Source organism: Prionailurus bengalensis, chromosome B2, assembly GCF_016509475.1.
Source record: "Prionailurus bengalensis isolate Pbe53 chromosome B2, Fcat_Pben_1.1_paternal_pri, whole genome shotgun sequence".
NCBI lineage: Eukaryota > Metazoa > Chordata > Mammalia > Carnivora > Felidae > Prionailurus > Prionailurus bengalensis.
Genome location: NC_057349.1, coordinates 78,365,497 through 78,383,388, shown reverse-complemented (window position 1 = coordinate 78,383,388; position 17,892 = coordinate 78,365,497). Strand labels below are relative to the sequence as shown.

General features: G+C 37.8%; 1 protein-coding gene across 7 annotated transcripts in view; it reads left to right on the top strand.

The window, feature by feature from the left end:
- RARS2 (arginyl-tRNA synthetase 2, mitochondrial) overlaps positions 1-17,892 on the top strand; it is an 81,447-nt gene that overhangs the window by 5,477 nt on the left and 58,078 nt on the right. For all 7 annotated transcript variants that reach the window (XM_043591904.1, XM_043591901.1, XM_043591908.1 and 4 more), the window contains exon 2: positions 8,713-8,786. In XM_043591904.1, the coding sequence (XP_043447839.1) occupies positions 8,713-8,786 (74 nt within the window). The remainder of the gene's footprint in view (positions 1-8,712; positions 8,787-17,892) is intronic.

The following is a 17,892-nucleotide window of genomic DNA, read 5'->3' as shown; positions in this document are numbered from 1 at the left end:
AGGTAATTATCAATAGGCCCTTGTTTTACCTACGGTAGTCCTAGGTGAAGCCCAATGCCAGGAAAACACCTTTATCTGAAGGGGAAAGAAGAAAGGAAATGTGTAAGGAAAGCCATAGGCAACATTCTCATGAGAGAAAGCATTAAACCCAAGTTCAGAGACAGTTAAAGAAAATCTTATGATTTCCTGAATAATTGTAGACCTATGGGAATGTAGGTGAATTAAAAACCATGCTCTCTGACATTTGACCACTTGACAGTGCTTCTTAATTTTTCTTTCTTTCTTTTTATTTTTGTGCCCCACCCATTTGAAAGATGTTCCTCATTAAAAACACTAGCCTTGGCACTGATTGGTAATGTGAGGAGAGACTGCTGGTACCTTCCTAAGCAGCAGTTCTCAAGCCTAGTTTATAGACTGGAATCACCTGAGAAGCATTATAAATTACTTAAGCCCAAGGGCACTTGGGTGGCTCAGTAGGTTGAGCATCGACTGCGGCTTAAGTCATGATCTCACAGTTCTTGGGTTTGAGCCCTGCAGCAGGCTCTCTGCTGTCAGTGCCAAGCCTGCTTCACTTCCTCTGTCCTCTCTCTCTCTCTCTCTCTCTCTCTCTCTCTCTCTCTCTCTCTCTCTCTCTCTCTCTCTCTCTCAAATTTAAATTTAAATTTAAATTTAAATATTTTTTTAAAAAAATACTTAAGCCCAGGCCCATTGGTCTGGGGTTAGGTGGGGGACAAAGTTCTAAAAATCATCAGGTGATTCTGATGTTCCTCCAGGCTTGATAACTACCAACTCGGAAAGACCAGGAAACCTAAAGGTATAGTGCGGTGTGGTTGCCACACTTTACTGCATATTAGAATAGACCAGAGAACTTTTTACATCCTGTTCCCCAGGTCATACCAGCATATTTGGCTGTGGGAGCCAGGGATCAGTGTGTTCTAAAGATTTGTGAGTCATTCCAATGTGGACTGTGCAACAAAATGTGGGAACCATAGTTATAATGATTAAGAACATTGACCATGGAAGACATGGGTTTAAATCTACCCTCTCCTTTGACAGGTATGTAAGTTCTCTGCCCCTTCTGTAAAATCTGGAAAATTATTTACTTTATAGTCTTGTCATTAGGATTCAGTGAATTCAGACAGTGTTTAGTATTGTACATAGTGTTTAGATTATGTTTGGTACATTGTATACATTCAATAAATGTTTATCATTATTAAATTCTGTCCTCAGAATTCTGAGGTTAGGGTGTTTTGAATCCCTCCTCACACCACTACAATCCCAGAGCCTTTATAAAGGGGAACTAATTTTGGGGCGTCTGTGTGGCTCAGTCGCTTAAGCGTCCGACTTCGGCTCGGGTCATGATCTCACGGTTCGTGGGTTCGACCCTGCATCGGGCTCTGTGCTGACAGCTCAGAGTCTGTAGCCTGCTTCTTATTCTGTGTGTGTGTGTCTCTCTCTCTCCCTCTCCGTCTCTCTCTGCCCCTCCCTTGCTCACGCTCTGTCTCTCAAAAATAAATAGTCAAAAAAAAATTAAAAAATAAAGGGGAACTAATTTTATCCATTATTCTAGGTGAATGTTTTAGCCCCACATGAAGTTAGATAACCAGAAAGCTACATATCTGAACCATATGGCTTCATTTCTAAAAGGAATCTTTTTAACAGTACTTTTATATAAAGTTGTGATTTGGTAAAGAAAAAAAATCTCATTTTTGCAAAAATAATGTGTGGTCATTGTAAAGAATTAAGCAATACAAAAAGGTGCAAACGATTAAAAGGAAAACCTCCTCCATAAGTAATCAGTATCAACATTGGTTGAACTTTATTTTAGATACATTTCTTGGAGGATATACACACAGAAAAAAAGGAAGACTATATATGCTTTTTTACAAAAATTGGGCTGTATTGTAATGGGCTTTTGAGGGTTTTTTTAAATTTTGTGATAGAAAATGTCCAACTGCAAAATGCATAATAGTATTATGATTCCCTGTAACCAAAATGCTGTTTTTAAGTTGAAAATACTAAACAGTTTTGCTTGTGCTTAAAGAAAAAGAAACCAAAATGTAACTCAAAGAATTATTGCTGTATTTCCTAAGTGAGTCCTCTACTTTATGAAAAGAGATTTTGAAAAACATTACAATTTGGAGTCTCTTTAAAAATTTTTGATGCTTCAAATTTAGACAGTATCAACCCTTGCCATTAAGAAATAAGGACATTAGCACTTTTCTGGTTGGTATAACTTTCCTCTACCTTTCCTAATTTGTTTGGGTAACTTTCTCAAAGTGTGTAGCACTTACTGTCTATTAGCCATATCTGCACAACTTGCTTCCTATTCATTTTACATTGAATTGGATAAGATGCTTCCTTCCAATCCTCTTCCCGAGGTATGGCTTAATTGGCTGGATTTTTTTGTAAGCAGATCTTCCAGAAGGGTTCGTGGTGCCTTTTTTTTTTTTTTTAATTTGTTGTTTTAAAGAAATTTTGACTTCTCAAATAAAATAACCCTAGAAATATATAGAGGAGGTTTATATCATTAGAAAATTAGCATGTTTAGAAATAAGATCAAAAATCTTCATTTTAGAAATAAAGCAATAACATCAGATTTGTTAGTTCTGATTTTGAATTTAATCCAATGTTATTTTAAAACATGAATTTTCATATGTTGGCAATTATACAGATTAAAAAAACAACTGAGCAGGTGAAACAAACATATCGGTTTACAACTTCTCTTGTGGGTGAATCTAGTTGTATATAATATCATTACTAAATTATTTACTTTAACCAAGATCATGGTCTTTGTGGTTAGATAATATGACTACAAAGTACAGTACATTTATTTCATCCCTGGAGTTTTCTTGATTGGGTGCTTTATTTTTGAAATTTTGTAACTTAAGCAGAATGTGTTTTCAGTGTTGAATTTTCCCTATTATGCTTTCCTGACCTAGTAATTTATATTGATCTATAGATCAGTTTTTCTTTTTTTCCCTCTTTTTTTTTAATTTTTTTTTCAACGTTTATTTATTTTTGGAACAGAGAGAGACAGAGCATGAATGGGGGAGGGGCAGAGAGAGAGGGAGACACAGAATCGGAAACAGGCTCCACGCTCTGAGCCATCAGCCCAGAGCCTGACGCGGGGCTCGAACTCACGGACCGCGAGATCGTGACCTGGCTGAAGTCGGACGCTTAACCGACTGCGCCACCCAGGCGCCCAGTTTTTCTTTTTTTAATAAAATATTTCATCATGGAGAAAAATATAGTTGATATGTACCCATCACTCAACTTAAAAAATAAACTATTACAAATACTATTTGTACTTCTGGGTACCTATCCCTGGCCAAAAACTCTTTCCTCACATGTAAGATTTTGTGTTTTATTATATCTGTGCATGTCACTTTCTACCTATGGATGTATCCCTAAATAGTATATTTTTGCAAGTTATTACATTTAATGTAAGTGGTAATTGTGAGAATTACATGAGATGATTCATTTTCAGAAACACCAAATAAAATTGTTCTGTCTAGTTAACAATAGGTTTACAACCTACTGGAAATATGTACCAGCACCCCCCCCCCCCCCCCGCCACACCCAGTGGAGTCCCAAACCCATGGACACTTCACTTCCTGGTTGTTCTTAACCCTCTCCATTTCGTGGGCTTATTTTTCATGGGCTTTGCAATGAGCATGCACCAAAGAACTGGCGTCTCTGCATCACCTCAAGAAATGTACATTTATTCCAATCAGACTCCTTTTTCCCTTACATGGGCATAGGCGACTTCCAGGTAAAGCTGTAACCTCTGTAGTACTCAACCAAAGAGGAACCAGGGTAGAAGATAAATTGTCTGCTGTAACTGCCCCAAGTGTGCCTGTCCATCAGACACTGCTCTTGCAAGAAAATTGATTACAAGCCTCACTTTACTGTGCTCCAAGTCTCCCCATCCCTCCTTTGATTGGGTCAGTGGGCTCATTTCTCACAGTAATCAAACTGTAATCATCCTTCTGCAACTTGGGTTTTTTGTTTCTTAGCCTCAATTTCTTAAAAAAGATATATCTGTAATAATGCATGGAGAGGTCTAGTTCTTCCATTTTACTGCTCGGTGTCATTGTAGTAATATACCACAATTTAGATTTAGCTCCTCATTTCAGGGAAATTTTCCATTTTATTGAGTATTCTGCCTTATCTCCTATCACTTTGGTCACACCTTGCTTGGCTCCAGCTGCCACTTATGTGACTGGTTTCACATCTGCCTCCAATCACTTATTTCTAACAGCACCTCATCTAGTCTAATAGCCTGCTGGTTCAAGCCTATGCCCAGCTCAAGTGTGGCAGAGTTAACACCCTCAAAGACAGCCCTCACGGGAGCCTGGGTGGCTCAGTCAGTTAAGTGTCTGACTTCGGCACAGGTCACAATCTCATGTGGTTTGTGAGTTCGAGTCCCCCACATTGGGTTCTCTGCTGTCAGCACAGAGCCTGCTTCAGATCCTCTGTTTCCCTCTGCCTCTCGCCCACTTGTGCACGCTTGCACTTTGTCTCTCTCCTAAAAATAAATATACATTAAGAAAAAAAAAAAGCAGCCCTCAATCAATGGGGAATGGAAACTCCTGCTTCCTATTTTTGGATAGCCAATTTTGGTAGATACTGTGTGTGCTTTTTGGGAGGTGCTATGGAAATTCAGCCCTTATTGCCTGTAGCAGTGACCTTGACAGCAGTCTTTTAACTTTTTCTCCTTCCTTCTCACTCTTGTCAGTCTGTCACTTATGCCCTCAGGAGTCACCTCCCAAATAAACTACCTGCACATAGTTCTTTTCTCAGGCCTTGCTTTTGTGAGAGTCAAGATATATATCTATGAATATTTCTTATTTTTCATGGGTTTTGTTGATTTCATCTCTATAGTTTCTGATAAGAGAAACCCAAGTTAGGAACCCTGCTACACAAGACTGCTCCATTCTGCTTCAGACTCTTGCATCTTTCCTTAGCTATCAGTTTTTGAAGAGTGTGACTTTGGGTTTTATTTCTCTATTCTTATGTTGCTGGAGTGCTAGAGAACCATTGTACTTATTTTCCTGTCTTTGCTGCTCTTTTGTGTTTTTGGGACACCAATTATCCTAAGGTTGGATTATCTTATACAAATTTTATTTATTGTCCTCTAATTGCTTTCATTTGTGTTTTTTAAAATCTGTATTCTCTATTGGCCTTCTGTGTCTTTCTTTTAATTATGACTGTTCCTTTGTGTTTCTTAATTATATAATAAAAATGATTTTCAATTTGTATTTGATTTTTAGATTCCCTTTTTATCTTTGTCTTAAAAATCCTATGTTCACAAATCTTGAAGACTTTGGATGAATGTTTTTGTATTCACTCGGTTATTTTTTAATTTTTTTTAATTTTTTAATTTTTGAGAGAGGGAGAGCATGGACGGGGAGGGAGACAGAGACAGAGACAGACAATCTGAAGCAGGCTCCAGGCTCCCAAGCTGTCTGCACAGAGCCTGATGCAGGGCTCAGACTCACAAATCATGAGATCAGGATCTGAGCCAAAGTCAGACTTTTAACCGACTGAGTGACCCAGGTGCCCCTAAACAAGAGTTCTTTGACCATCTGGCCTTCTGTCTCCTCCCTCCCCACCTCTTTGAGTTTGCCTGTTTGTTTTACCTACTTTTCATCTTGATCATGCTTGACAGCTCTGCCCACACTTTGTTCCTGCATTGTATGGGTGACTTCATTTTCCATGTGAGATTTTTTTCTTGGCTCACCTTGCTTGTATGATTACAAAAAAATATAAACTCTAGGGATTTCCATTCTGTCTCTCTGGTAGGTAGGTCATGGTGACTTGTATACATTACTCATGAACTCTGACTTGGCATATTAAATTTTTGCTGGCTTGCTCTAATATTTTTTTCATCTTCCTATAAAAGTTCCTCCTCTGATTCTTACTGCCCATACAAAACCATATTAGGATCTGCTCAGGGCACATGGGTGGCTCAGTTGGTTAAGCGTCCGACTCTTGATTTCAGCTCAGGTCATGATCTCACTGTGGCACGGAGCCTGCTTGAGATTCTCCTTTTCTCCCTTTGCCACCCCACCTGCTAACACTTGCATGCTTACACACGTTCTCTCCCTCCCTCCTTCCCTCTCTCTCTCTCTCTCTCTCTCTCTCTCTGTGTGTCTGTCTGTCTGTCTCAAGAAAAAAAGAATCTGCTCCATTTAATTGGGGAATATATTGTTTCCATTGGGAGAAAACTTTAGTGTGCTGCTCTAGAATCTTCACTTCTGAAAAGTACTGGAATTCACTTCTCTGTTTTACTCATTCTCTCCCACAGCTCTGTAGCATCTTCCTCTGGTCATATAAATAATATGTCAAATAAAATAATGAATTTATTTTTTTTCTCTCCAGATTGAGGTATTAATGAGAATTGTTAATTCAAGTTAGGAGCCTTGCCAAACAAGGCTGCTTCATTCCTCTTCAAAATCTGCTGTTTCTTTTCTTGGCTGTCACTTTCGAAGTTTCTAACTTTGGGCAGTGCCTATCCTGTATATTTGTTGCTGGAGAACCAACAATCTACCCTTTTTATTAGCTACCATCCTTTCTTTCTCCTCTCCATTCATCCATCCTTTTCATTTTATTTTGATAATGGGTGGGACGTGGGAGATTATGTAAAGAAGGCTTCCTTCCACTACTTCATCCCAGGGTCTTTCTTTAGGTTTTTTATTATGGGAAAATCTATACAATATAAAATTTACCATTTTAAGTATTTTTAAATGTGCAGTCCAGTGGCATTAAGTACATTCACACCGTTGTGCAACCATAACCATCAACCTTTTCCAGAACTCTTCATTTGTAAAACTGAAACTCTGTGCCCATTGTAAACAGTGATTCCCCATATTTCTCCTTTTCCCTCAATCTCTTTATTTTGGCTTTTTAATTTACATCCTATAATAATGTTTTTGTGCCTCTGTACAACTGCTATTGAAGGTATTTTTCTATTTCGGTATTTATATCTTCATGTGACTATAACTTGGTCTTAGAATTTACTTTTAGGAAAAGTTTGTTGCCAGGTAGTACTGTACTGTGTAGTTAGATTCTTTTTTACTGGAAACAAAGTTTTTTGTGTTTTTCATTTAAATGTAAACATTGTATTACCTAAGTTCACAACTTATTTGTCAGATGAAATCCTTTAAAATTCACCTTTGTAACTAAGTTTTTTGTTTTTTGTTTAGCCAGCAGACTTTAGTTGTACTTAAGATAGAAAATCTAGGGGCACCTGGGTGGCTCAGTTGGTTAAGCATCTGACTTCAGCTCAGGTCATGATCTCACGGTTTGTGGGTTCGAGCCCCACATCAGGTGCTAAGCTGACATCTCAGAGCCTGGAGCCTGCTTCAGATTCTCTGTCTCCCTCTTTCTCTGCTTGTCCCTGCTCGGTCTTTCTCTCAAAAGTAAACAAACATTAAAAAAATAAATAATAAAATACCATTTATTTATTATTTTTAAAAAGTTTAATAATTTTTGTGAGAGAGGAAATGCAGGAAGGGCAGAGAGAGGAGGACAGAGGATCTGAAGCAGACTCTGTGCTGATAATGATGAAGTTTGGGATGATGGTGGGGAGCCTGGAGCTGATGGCCAAGAAAGAATTCTTGAAGATGTCTTTGGTGCAAAAAGGTGATTTTATTAAAGCGTAGGGACAGGACCCATGGGCAGGAAGAGCTGCACTGGGGTTGTGAGGGGTAACTCATTATATACCTTCAGGTCGGGAGGGGGTCAGGGATAGAGTAAGTCTCTAAGGTATTTTGGAAGCAAGGTTTCCGGGACCTTCAGGGAGTAGCGGTTGCTAGGGAAACACCATTTTTTACTGTTTAATAAAACCTCAGTCATGAGACTCTCGAGATGCATATCAGGGGGCCATAAACTGGACTGTGATTGCCAGCATATATCTTGGGGCAGTTGAGATAAAGGAAGCTGACTTAACAGGATTCTGGAGGTTGGGATAATGTTAAGCTAAGGTTCTGTTTTGCCCCTAGCAAAGGGTCATCATCGAGGCAGCTGAGCTCCTAGAGGGAGGTCACTCTGCCAGTTTCAATGACTTCTCAGTGGGTTGTATGCAGTAAGGGAATATAATGTTTCATTTGCCTTAGTTTCCCACATTACCATGGCAAGCACTTAAACCTCTTTCCTTAGTTCTTGGGTAGCCAGGAGTGTCCGAGGAATATCACACATATTCCACCTGGGGGAGGAGGGGTCTGCCAGCCTGTATTTTGCCCTCAGCTTGCCCCATGCTCCTCCATCAATAGCAGTGAGCCCGATGTGGGACTCAAATTCACAAACCGCAAGATCATGACTTGAGCCAAAGTCGGACACTTAACCAACTGAGCTATCCAGGTACACCAATACCATTTATTTTTAAATTTACAAATACAGAATTTATCCTTTTTGGTGAACAGTTTCTTTTGCTACTTTAAACCTCAACCCCTGGCAACCACTGATCTATCCGTTCATCATTCTTACAGTTTTGGATTTTCCAGAATGTCAAGTAAGTAAATCATACACCATCTAGCCTTTTAAGTCTGGTTTTTGTCACTTAGCATAGTGCATTTGAGACTCATTTAAGTTGTCAAGTATCTGAATATTCTTTTTATTGATAAGCAGTATTCCACGGAATATGGTACAAATCTAATAACCATCTTTCTCTGTTCTTTTTGTTTTTGTTTTTGTCTTTAACATTAGCTTTCCAGACTTTTGGATCTTCCACCAGAAAACTTGATCAAGTCAATATCTGCAGTTCCAATTTCCAGAAAAGAGTTAAGTATATTTTTAACAATTTAAAATGTTGCTGACTTTGTCAATATACAAAAAAAAAGTTATTCTTCAATTTATAGAATGGACCTTGAAGTTAACCATGGAATATGATGTAACCTATTATTCCATTGATTTAAATAATAAAATCTGTATTGTACCTACTCTGATGTGGTATATTAAATTAGAAGTCTCATGTTGTTTGATGTTTATGCTGTTAACTACAATTATGTCAAAATATTTAAGAAAAATTAGGAACAAGGTCAAAATTTAATTCTGTGACAGCAAATAAAAGAACTAAGATTGTGGTTAGAATTTCAGGGTTTTGGGACGCCTGGGTGGCTCAGTTGGTTGAGTGTCCAACTTTGGCTCAGGTCATGATTTCACGGTTCGTGGGTTCAAGCCCCGTGTCATGCTCTGGGCTGATGGCTCAGAGCCTGGAGCCTGCTTCAGATTCTGTGTCTCCCTCTCTCTCTGCCCCTCCCTTCTTGTGCTCTGTCTTCCTCTGCTTCTCAAAAATAAAGAAACGTAATAATAAAAATTAAAAAAAAAAGAATTTCAGGGTTTTTGAAGGTATTTTTGAGATTATATACCTAGATGCTTGAATACTGTTGTACTATGTTTACCTGCTAGGTTTTTTGTGGGTTTTGGGTTTTTTTGTTCGTTTCCATTTGAGGACTCTCAGTGATAGAGAACTATTGGTTACATATAACCAACCTGTAGTTGCTTTCTTGGATACAGGAAGGTATCTATCTCTTTGTGAGTTTGGTTCTTCTAAATGATATTTATTTACCATTTGGCTACAAAATCTAGCCAAAATACCCTTTTGGTCAATTAATAATGATAAGAAATTAGCTACATAGTAAGCATTTAAGCCCTAAGCTTTGGAAAGATGTAAAGATAGAATTATCAGTATCATTATGTCCTAATATTTTGTCCACTTAACTTTGTCAAGATTTTAAGATAGGGTAGGATAAATATTATTGTTCTCAGAATAGGACAAAGAGATAAATGGAAGAGGAAGAGAAAGGCTACATGTGGCCTTGTTGAAAGAATCTTCAAAGTGGCCTGCTGCAACTTGCTTTATATTAAGTTCTAAGAACAAAGGCAAGGACTGACAAGGAGATCTCATAATTACACATCAATTAATATAATATTCCAAGCCAGTTACCTATTTCATAAAATCTGTAAATGGCATTTTGCATAATAAAAATATCTGTTTTTATTTTATGTTTCAAAGACCTTTAATAAGATGAGCAATCTTGGCCCATCTTTTGAATACGATTTTCTTTACCTGCCTGAAGCTCCTTTAGGTAGCTCTACTTTAATGATGCTATACTTACTATATCTTTGGTTTATACAAAATCAATATTAGGGGGGATTTCAAAATTTTTTTAGGCTACAAGTCTAAAATTCTGCATATTAAATTTATTTTAAATAAAAAGAATCTCTACTGCTTTGCCATCACAAACTTAAGTAGCCTTTACAGTACTAAAATGCTGTTAAGTGTCAGGAGGCTTAAGTCCTTTTTGTTGTTGTTATCAGTATGGTTTACTTAATACCTTATGAATCAATTTCTTTAGGTCTCCTAATTCTCTCAATTATATATTCAACTGTGGTGGAATTTCTGTTTAATACTGATCGTAATACACAGGATTAATGACTTTGTTACCAGCCAGTAACACTCAAGCCAGTGAATTGCACTCTAATACCATAACAGCAATTCCTCAGAAGTAGTGGAAAGGTAGCTATTTCTTTTTAAAACCTTTTTTTTTAAATTATAAACAATATAAAAGTAGGGGAATAGTTTCTAGAACCCCTCTGTGCCATCACCACCGTCATTGGCACATAGCCAGTTGTGTTTCCTCTGTACCTGTACCCACTTTCCTTCTTCACAATGGATTATTTTGATAGCTACATTAATTTTTCTATCACAAAACCAAAAGAGATAATCTTAAGGAAATTCAGAAAAATACAGAAGAATAAGAAGGAAAAACCCCCAATATGTCAACAAGTTGATGTAGTTTTCATATTTCTCTTTGAATGTGTCTTACAACTTTTATTTTTATTATTTTTTTTAATGTTTATTTTTGAGAGAGAGAGTGTGAACAAGGTGGGAAAGAGAGAGAGGGATACACAGAATATGAAGCAGGCTTCAGGCTCTGGACTGTCAGCGCAGACCCCAATGCAGGGCTCAAGCTCACGAATGGTGAGATCATGACCTGAGTCGAAGTTGGATGCTTAACCGACTGAACCACCTAAGTACCCTGTGTCTTACAACTTTTGAAAAAACATAGCTATAAAACTTCTGTATGTATGATTTTTGAACCCTTTTTCCTTGACATCATTCTTTTTTGGTAAATGTCACTTTCAACAGTGGCTACATAATACTCTAATGCTCCCCTGTTGATGGACATTTAGATTGCTTTCGGTTCTGACTTTTTACATAATTCACATTCAATACGTACCTCTTTAAATAGACGTACCTCTTTAAATAGACAAAGGAAACCTTCCTTGTAGATATATAACTAAAAGCTCCCTAAAAGGAAAACAGGGAAGTAAGTCAATTCTGGTTGATCCACTCACCATACCCCACACATACACACCGCTGAAGCATTTATTTCTCTTTTGGGCCTTCCTTGCTGGCAAATAGCCCTTCATATAATTTCAGAAGTCATGTTTGAAATATTCCTAGTGTGAATTATTGTTAATAGACTAAAATGATGATTTTCTTTGTCCCTCTACCACTGAACAAATGGGAAATATTTGTGTTTCTATTGAGATAATAAAAATATTTTCTCAGTTAATATAAATTTATATATTTATTTACTTACTTATTTAGTCAATAGTTAGTTACCATATACTGCAACAGTAATTTCAGGAGTAGTAGATTCCTTAATGGCCCTTACCCATTTAGCCCCCTTCTGTAACCCCTCCAGCAACCCTTTGTTCTCTATATTTAAGAGTCTCATGTCCCCCTCCCTGTTTTTATATTATTTTTGCTTCCCTTCCCTTATGTTCATGTGTTTTGTATCTTATAGTCCTTATATGAGTGAAGTCATATGATATCTGTCTTTCTCTGACTAATTTCACTTAGCATAATACCCTCATAATACCCTTATATTACTCTACATCCACGTAGTTGCAAATGGCAAGATCTCATTCTTTTTGATCGTCATCCATTGTGTGTGTCATCCATTATATGTATGTATATGCATATATATATATACACACACACACACCACATCTTCTTTATCCATTCATCCATCAGTGGACACATGGACTCTTTCCATACTTTGGCTGTTGTTGATAGTGCTGCTATAAACATTGGGGTTCATGTACCCTTTCAAAACAGCACACCTGTATCCCATGGATAAATGCCTAGTAGTGCAATTGCTGGGTCATAGGGTAGTTCTATTTTTAGTTTTTTGAGGAACCTCCATACTATTTTCCAGAGTGGCTGCACCAGCTTGCATTCCCACCAGCAGTGCAAAAGAGATCCTCTCTCTCCACATCCTTGCCAACATCTGTTGTTCCCTGAGTTGTTAATGTCAGCCATTCTGACAGGTGTAAGGTGATATCTCATTGTGGTTTTGACTTGTATTTCCCTGATGATGAGTGATGTTGAGCATTTTTTTCATGTGTCGGTTGGCCATCTGGATGTCTTCTTTTGAGAAGTGTCTATTCATGTCTTTTGCCCATTATTTGTCTTTGGGGTGAGTTTGATGAGTTCTTTATAGATTTTGGATACCAACCCTTTACCTGATATGTCATTTGCAAATATCTTCTCTCATTCTGTCAGTTGCCTTTTAGTTTTGTTGATTGTTTCCTTCACTGTGCAGAAGTTTTTTATTTTGATGAGGTCCCAATAGTTCATTTTTCCTGTTGTTTTGCTTGCCTCCAGAAACATGGTAAGTAAGAAGTTGGTGTGGCCAAGGTCAAAGAGGTTTTTCCCTGATTTCTCCTTGATGATTTTGATGGCTTCCTGTCTTACATTGAGGTCTTTAATCCATTTTGAGTTTATTTTTGTGTATGGTGTAAGAAAGTGGTCCAGGTTCATTCTTCTGCATGTCACTGTCCAGTTTTCCCAGCACCACTTGCTGAAGAGACTGTCTTTATTTCATTGGATATACTTTCCTGCTTTGTCAAAAATTAGTTGGCCATACCTTTGTGGGTCCATTTTTTCTGTTCCATTGATCTGAGGGTATATTTTTTGTGCCATACTGTCTTAATGATTACAGCTTTGTAATACACTTTGAAGTCTGAAATTGTGATTCCTTCAGCTTTGGTTTTCTTTTTCAAGATTGCTTTGGCTATTTGGGTCTTTTCTGGCTCCATACAAATTTTAGGATTATTTGTTCTAGCTCTGTGAAGAATGCTGGTGTTATTTTGACAAGGATTGCATTGAATATGTAGATTGCTTTGGATAGTATTGACATTTTAACAATATTTGTTCTTCCTATCCAGGAGCATGGAAATGTTTCCATTTTTGTGTGTCTGCTACAATTTCTTTCATAAGCTTTCTGTAGTTTTCAGTGTATACATTTTTCACCTCTTTGGTTAGGTTTATGTCTAGGTATTTTATAATTTTTGGTGCAATTGTAAATGGGATCAATTCCTTGATTTCCCTCTCTGTTGTTTCATTGTGGGTGTATAAGAATGGAACTGATTTCTGTGCATTGATTTTTATATCCTGAGACTGCTGAATTCATGGATCAGTTCTAGCAGTTTTTTGGTGGAACTTTTGGGTTTTCCATATAGAGGATCATGTCATCTGCGAAGACTGAAAGTTTGACGACCTCCTCACCTATTTGGATGCCTCTTATTATTTTATGTTGTCTGATTGCTGAGGCTAAGACTTTCAATACCATGTTGAATAACAGTGGTGAGAGTGGACGTCCTTGTCTTGTTCCTGACCTTAGGGGGAAGTTCTCAGTTTTTCCCCATTGAGGATGACATTAGTGTTGGGTCTTTCATATATGGCTTTTATGATCTCGAGGTATGATTCTTTTATCCCTACTTTCTTAAGGGTTTTTATCAAGAAAGGATATTGTATTTTGTCAAATGCTTTCTCTGCATCTATTGAGAGGATCATGTGGTTCTTGTCCTTTCTTTTATTGATGTGATATCTCACATTGATTGTTTTGTGGATATTGAACCAGCCCTGCATCCCAGGTATAAATCTTACTGGGTCGTGATGAATAATTTTTTTAATGTGTTGTTGGATCCGGTTGGCTAGTATCTTGTTCAGGATTTTTGCATCCATGTTCATCAGGGAAATTGGTCTGTAGTTCTCCTTTTTTTTTTTTTTTTTTTTTTTAATATTTTTTTTCAACGTTTATTTATTTTTGGGACAGAGAGAGACAGAGCATGAATGGGGGAGGGGCAGAGAGAGAGGGAGACACAGAATCAGAAACAGGCTCCAGGCTCTGAGCCATCAGGCCAGAGCCCGACACGGGGCTCGAACTCACGGACCGTGAGATCGTGACCTGGCTGAAGTCGGACGCTTAACCGACTGCGCCACCCAGGCGCCCCTGTAGTTCTCCTTTTTAATGGGGTCTTTGGTTTGGGGATCAAGGTAATGCTGGCCTCATCGAATGAGTTTGGAAGTTTTCCTTCCATTTCTATTTTTTGAAACAGCTTCAAGAGAGTAGGTGTTAACTCTTCTTTAAATGTTTAGTAGAATTCCCGTGGAAAGCCATCTGGCCCAGGACTGTTGTTTTGGGGGAGATTTTTGATTACTATTTCGATTTCCTTACTGGTTATGGGCCTGTTCAAATTTTCTATTTCTTCCTGTTTCAGTTTTGGTACTGTATATGTTTCTAGGAATTTATCCATTTCTTCCAGATTGCCCATTTTATTGGCATATAATTGCTCGTAATATTTTCTTATTGTTTGCGTTTCTGCTATGTTGTGATCTCTACTCTTTTATTCTGATTTTATTTATTTGGGTCCTTTCCTTTTTCTTTTTGATCAAACTGGCTAGGGGTTTATCAATTTTTTTAATTCTTTCAAAGAACCAGCTTCTGGTTTCATTGATCTGTTCTGCTTTTTGGTTTCAATAGCATTGATTTCTGTTCTAATCTTTATTATTTCCTTTCTTCTGCTGGTTTGGGTTTTATTTGCTGTTCTTTTTCCAGCTCCTTAAGGTGTATGGTTAGGTTGTGTATCTGAGGCCTTTCTTCCTTTTTGGGGAAGGCCTGGATTGCTATATACTTCCCTCTCATGACAACCTTTGCTGCGTCCCAGAGGTTTGGGACTGTGGTTATCATTTTCATGGGCTTCCATGTACTTTTTAATTTCCTCTTTAACTTCTTGTTTGCCCCATTCATTCTTTAGTAAGATGGTCTTTACTCTCCAAGTTTTGTTATCTTTCCACATTTTATCTTGTGGTTGATTTCAAGTTTCATAGTGTTGTGGTCTGAAAATATGCACGGTATAACCTCGATCTTTTTGTACTTGTTGAGGGCTGATTTGTGTCCCGGTATGTGGTCTATTCTGGAGAGTGTTCCATGTGAACTGAAGAAGAATGTGTATTCTGCTGCTTTAGGATGAAATGTTCTGAATATATCTGTTAAGTCTATCAGGTCCAGTGTGTCATTCAAAGCTATTGTTTCCTTGTTGATTTTTCTGTTTAGATGAGCTATCCATTGTTGTAAGTGGGATGTTGAAGTCCCTTATTATGATATTGTTATCAATGAGTTTCTTTATGTTTGTGATTAATTTATTTATATATTTGGGTGTTGTCACTTTTGGAGCATAAATATTTGCAATTGTTAGTTCTTGGTGGATAGACCCCTTAATTATGATATAATGCCCTTCATCTCTTGTTACAGTCTTTATTTTAAAATCTAGATTATCTGATATAAGTATGGCTACTTTGGCTTTCTTTTGTTGACGATTAGCATGATAAATGGTTCTCCATCTTCTTACTTTCAATCTGAAGATGTCTTTAGGTCTAAAGTGGGTCTCTTGTAAACAGCATATAAATGGATCTTGTTTTCTTGTCCATTCTGTTACCCTTTGTCTTTTGATTGGAACATTTAGTCCATTCACATTTAGAGTGAGTACTGAAAGATATGAATTTATTGCCATTATGTTGCTTGTAGAGTTGGAGTTTCTGATGGTGGTCTCTGGTCCTTTCTAGTCTTTGTTGCTTTTGGTCTTTTTTTTTCTTCCCCTCGTCTTTTCTCCCCTCAGAGAGTCCCCCTTAAAATTTCATGCAGGGCTGGTTTAATGGTCACAAACTCCTTTGGTTTTTGTTTGTCTGAGAAGCTTTTTATCTCTCCTTATTTTGAATGACAGCCTTGCTGGATAAAGAATTATTGGCTGCATATTTTTCTGATTCCGTACATTGCATACATCCTTCCACTCCTTTCTGGCCTGCCAAGTTTCTGTGGATAGGTCTGCTGCAAACCTGATCTGTCTTCCTTTGTAGGTTAAGGACTTTTTTCCCCTTGCTGCCTTCATGATTTCTTTCCTTGCCTGAGTATTTTGTGAATTTGACTATGATATGCCTTGTTGATGGTCAGTTTTTGTTGAATCTATTGGGAGTCTTCTGTGCTTCCTGGATTTTGATGTCTGTGTCTTTCCCCAGGTTAGGAAAGCTTTCTGGTATGATTTGCTCACATAACCCTTCTACCCCTTTTTCTCTCTCTTCATCTTCCAGGACGCCTATGATTCTGATGTTGTTTCTTTTTAATGAGTCACATGATTTCTCTAATTCTTAAATCGTGCCCTTTTCCCTTAGTCTCCCTCTTTTGTACTGCTTCATTCTTCTCCATAAGTTTGTCCTCTATATCGCTGATTCGCTGCTCTGGTTCATCCATCCTTGCCGCTGTGACATCTATTCAAGATTGTGGCTCAGTTATAACATTTTTTATTTCATCCTGACTAGCTTTTACTTCTTTTATCTCTGCAGAAAGGGATTCTAATCTGTTTTCAACCCCAGCTAGCATTCTTATTATTGGGATTCTAAAGTCTTGTTGAGACACGTTGCTTATATCTGTGTTAATTAAGTCCCTGGCTGTCCTTTCTTCCTTCATTGGGGTGAATTTTAGAGTGAATTCCTTCATTTTGTCATTTTGAAGGAAATAAAGGAATTAGTAAGGTAAAAAAATAATTAAAATTAAAAAATTGGAAACAACACACAGAAGAATCAAATAAATGATGTTAGATCCTAGGTGTGTTTTGGTCTGGTTGTTGAAAGGAGCTTGATATGTTAGAGAAAAAAGGAACAGAAAAGAAAAAAAGGAAAACGTTTGAAAACTTGAAAAAAATGAATACAATGAAACAAAATAAAATGATGGAAGTAAAGTAGAATTTGGAAAATTTACAAGAAAAATAAAAAATATAGTAGAAAAAAATTAAAAATATTTTTAATAAAAATGGAAAATAAAAATAGATATTCTCTTTCTGTATTCAAGAATAAAAAAAGAGGGGTGTCTGGGTGGCTCAGTCGGTTGGGCATCTGACTTCGGCTCAGGTCATGATCTCGTGGTTTATGGGTTCGAGCCCTGCGTCGGGTTCTGTGCTGAGAGCTCGGAGCCTGGAGCCTGCTTCGGATTCTGTGTCTCCCTCTCTCTCTGCCCCTCCCCTGCTCATGCTCTGTCTCTCTCTGTCTCAAAAATAAATAAAACATTTTAAAAAATTTTTAAAAGAAAGAAAAAAATGGAAATGATAGACCAGCAAACAGACTGAAATATGATTGAAATTACATCAGTTTCCCCTAGAAGTCAAACTATGAAGCATTTTATAGTCCATACACTAAGCAAGCAGAGAGTCTTCTAGTGTTCCTTAAGAGCGAGGTTGGCCCAGTTTGGGGGGGGGGGGGGGCTTAGTGTAACGGCTCCATCCTCCACTAGATGGCACAGTTTAGCCTACTGGGGTGGATTTTTGCGGCACATGTAGGTGTGTATGCTCATGTGTGGGAGGAGTGAAAATGGCGTCACCCAGGTACCCAGTCTCTAGTAATGGAATTCTGTTCTCCCCAACCAGCAGTCAGGCACTCCTCCTTTGTCTCCTGCTTCCATCCACTCCCTGCTTTTACACTGTCCGTGACCAAGCCGTCAGGTTGCCAGCCAGCACCTCCCTCCTGAGTTTTGTCTCAGA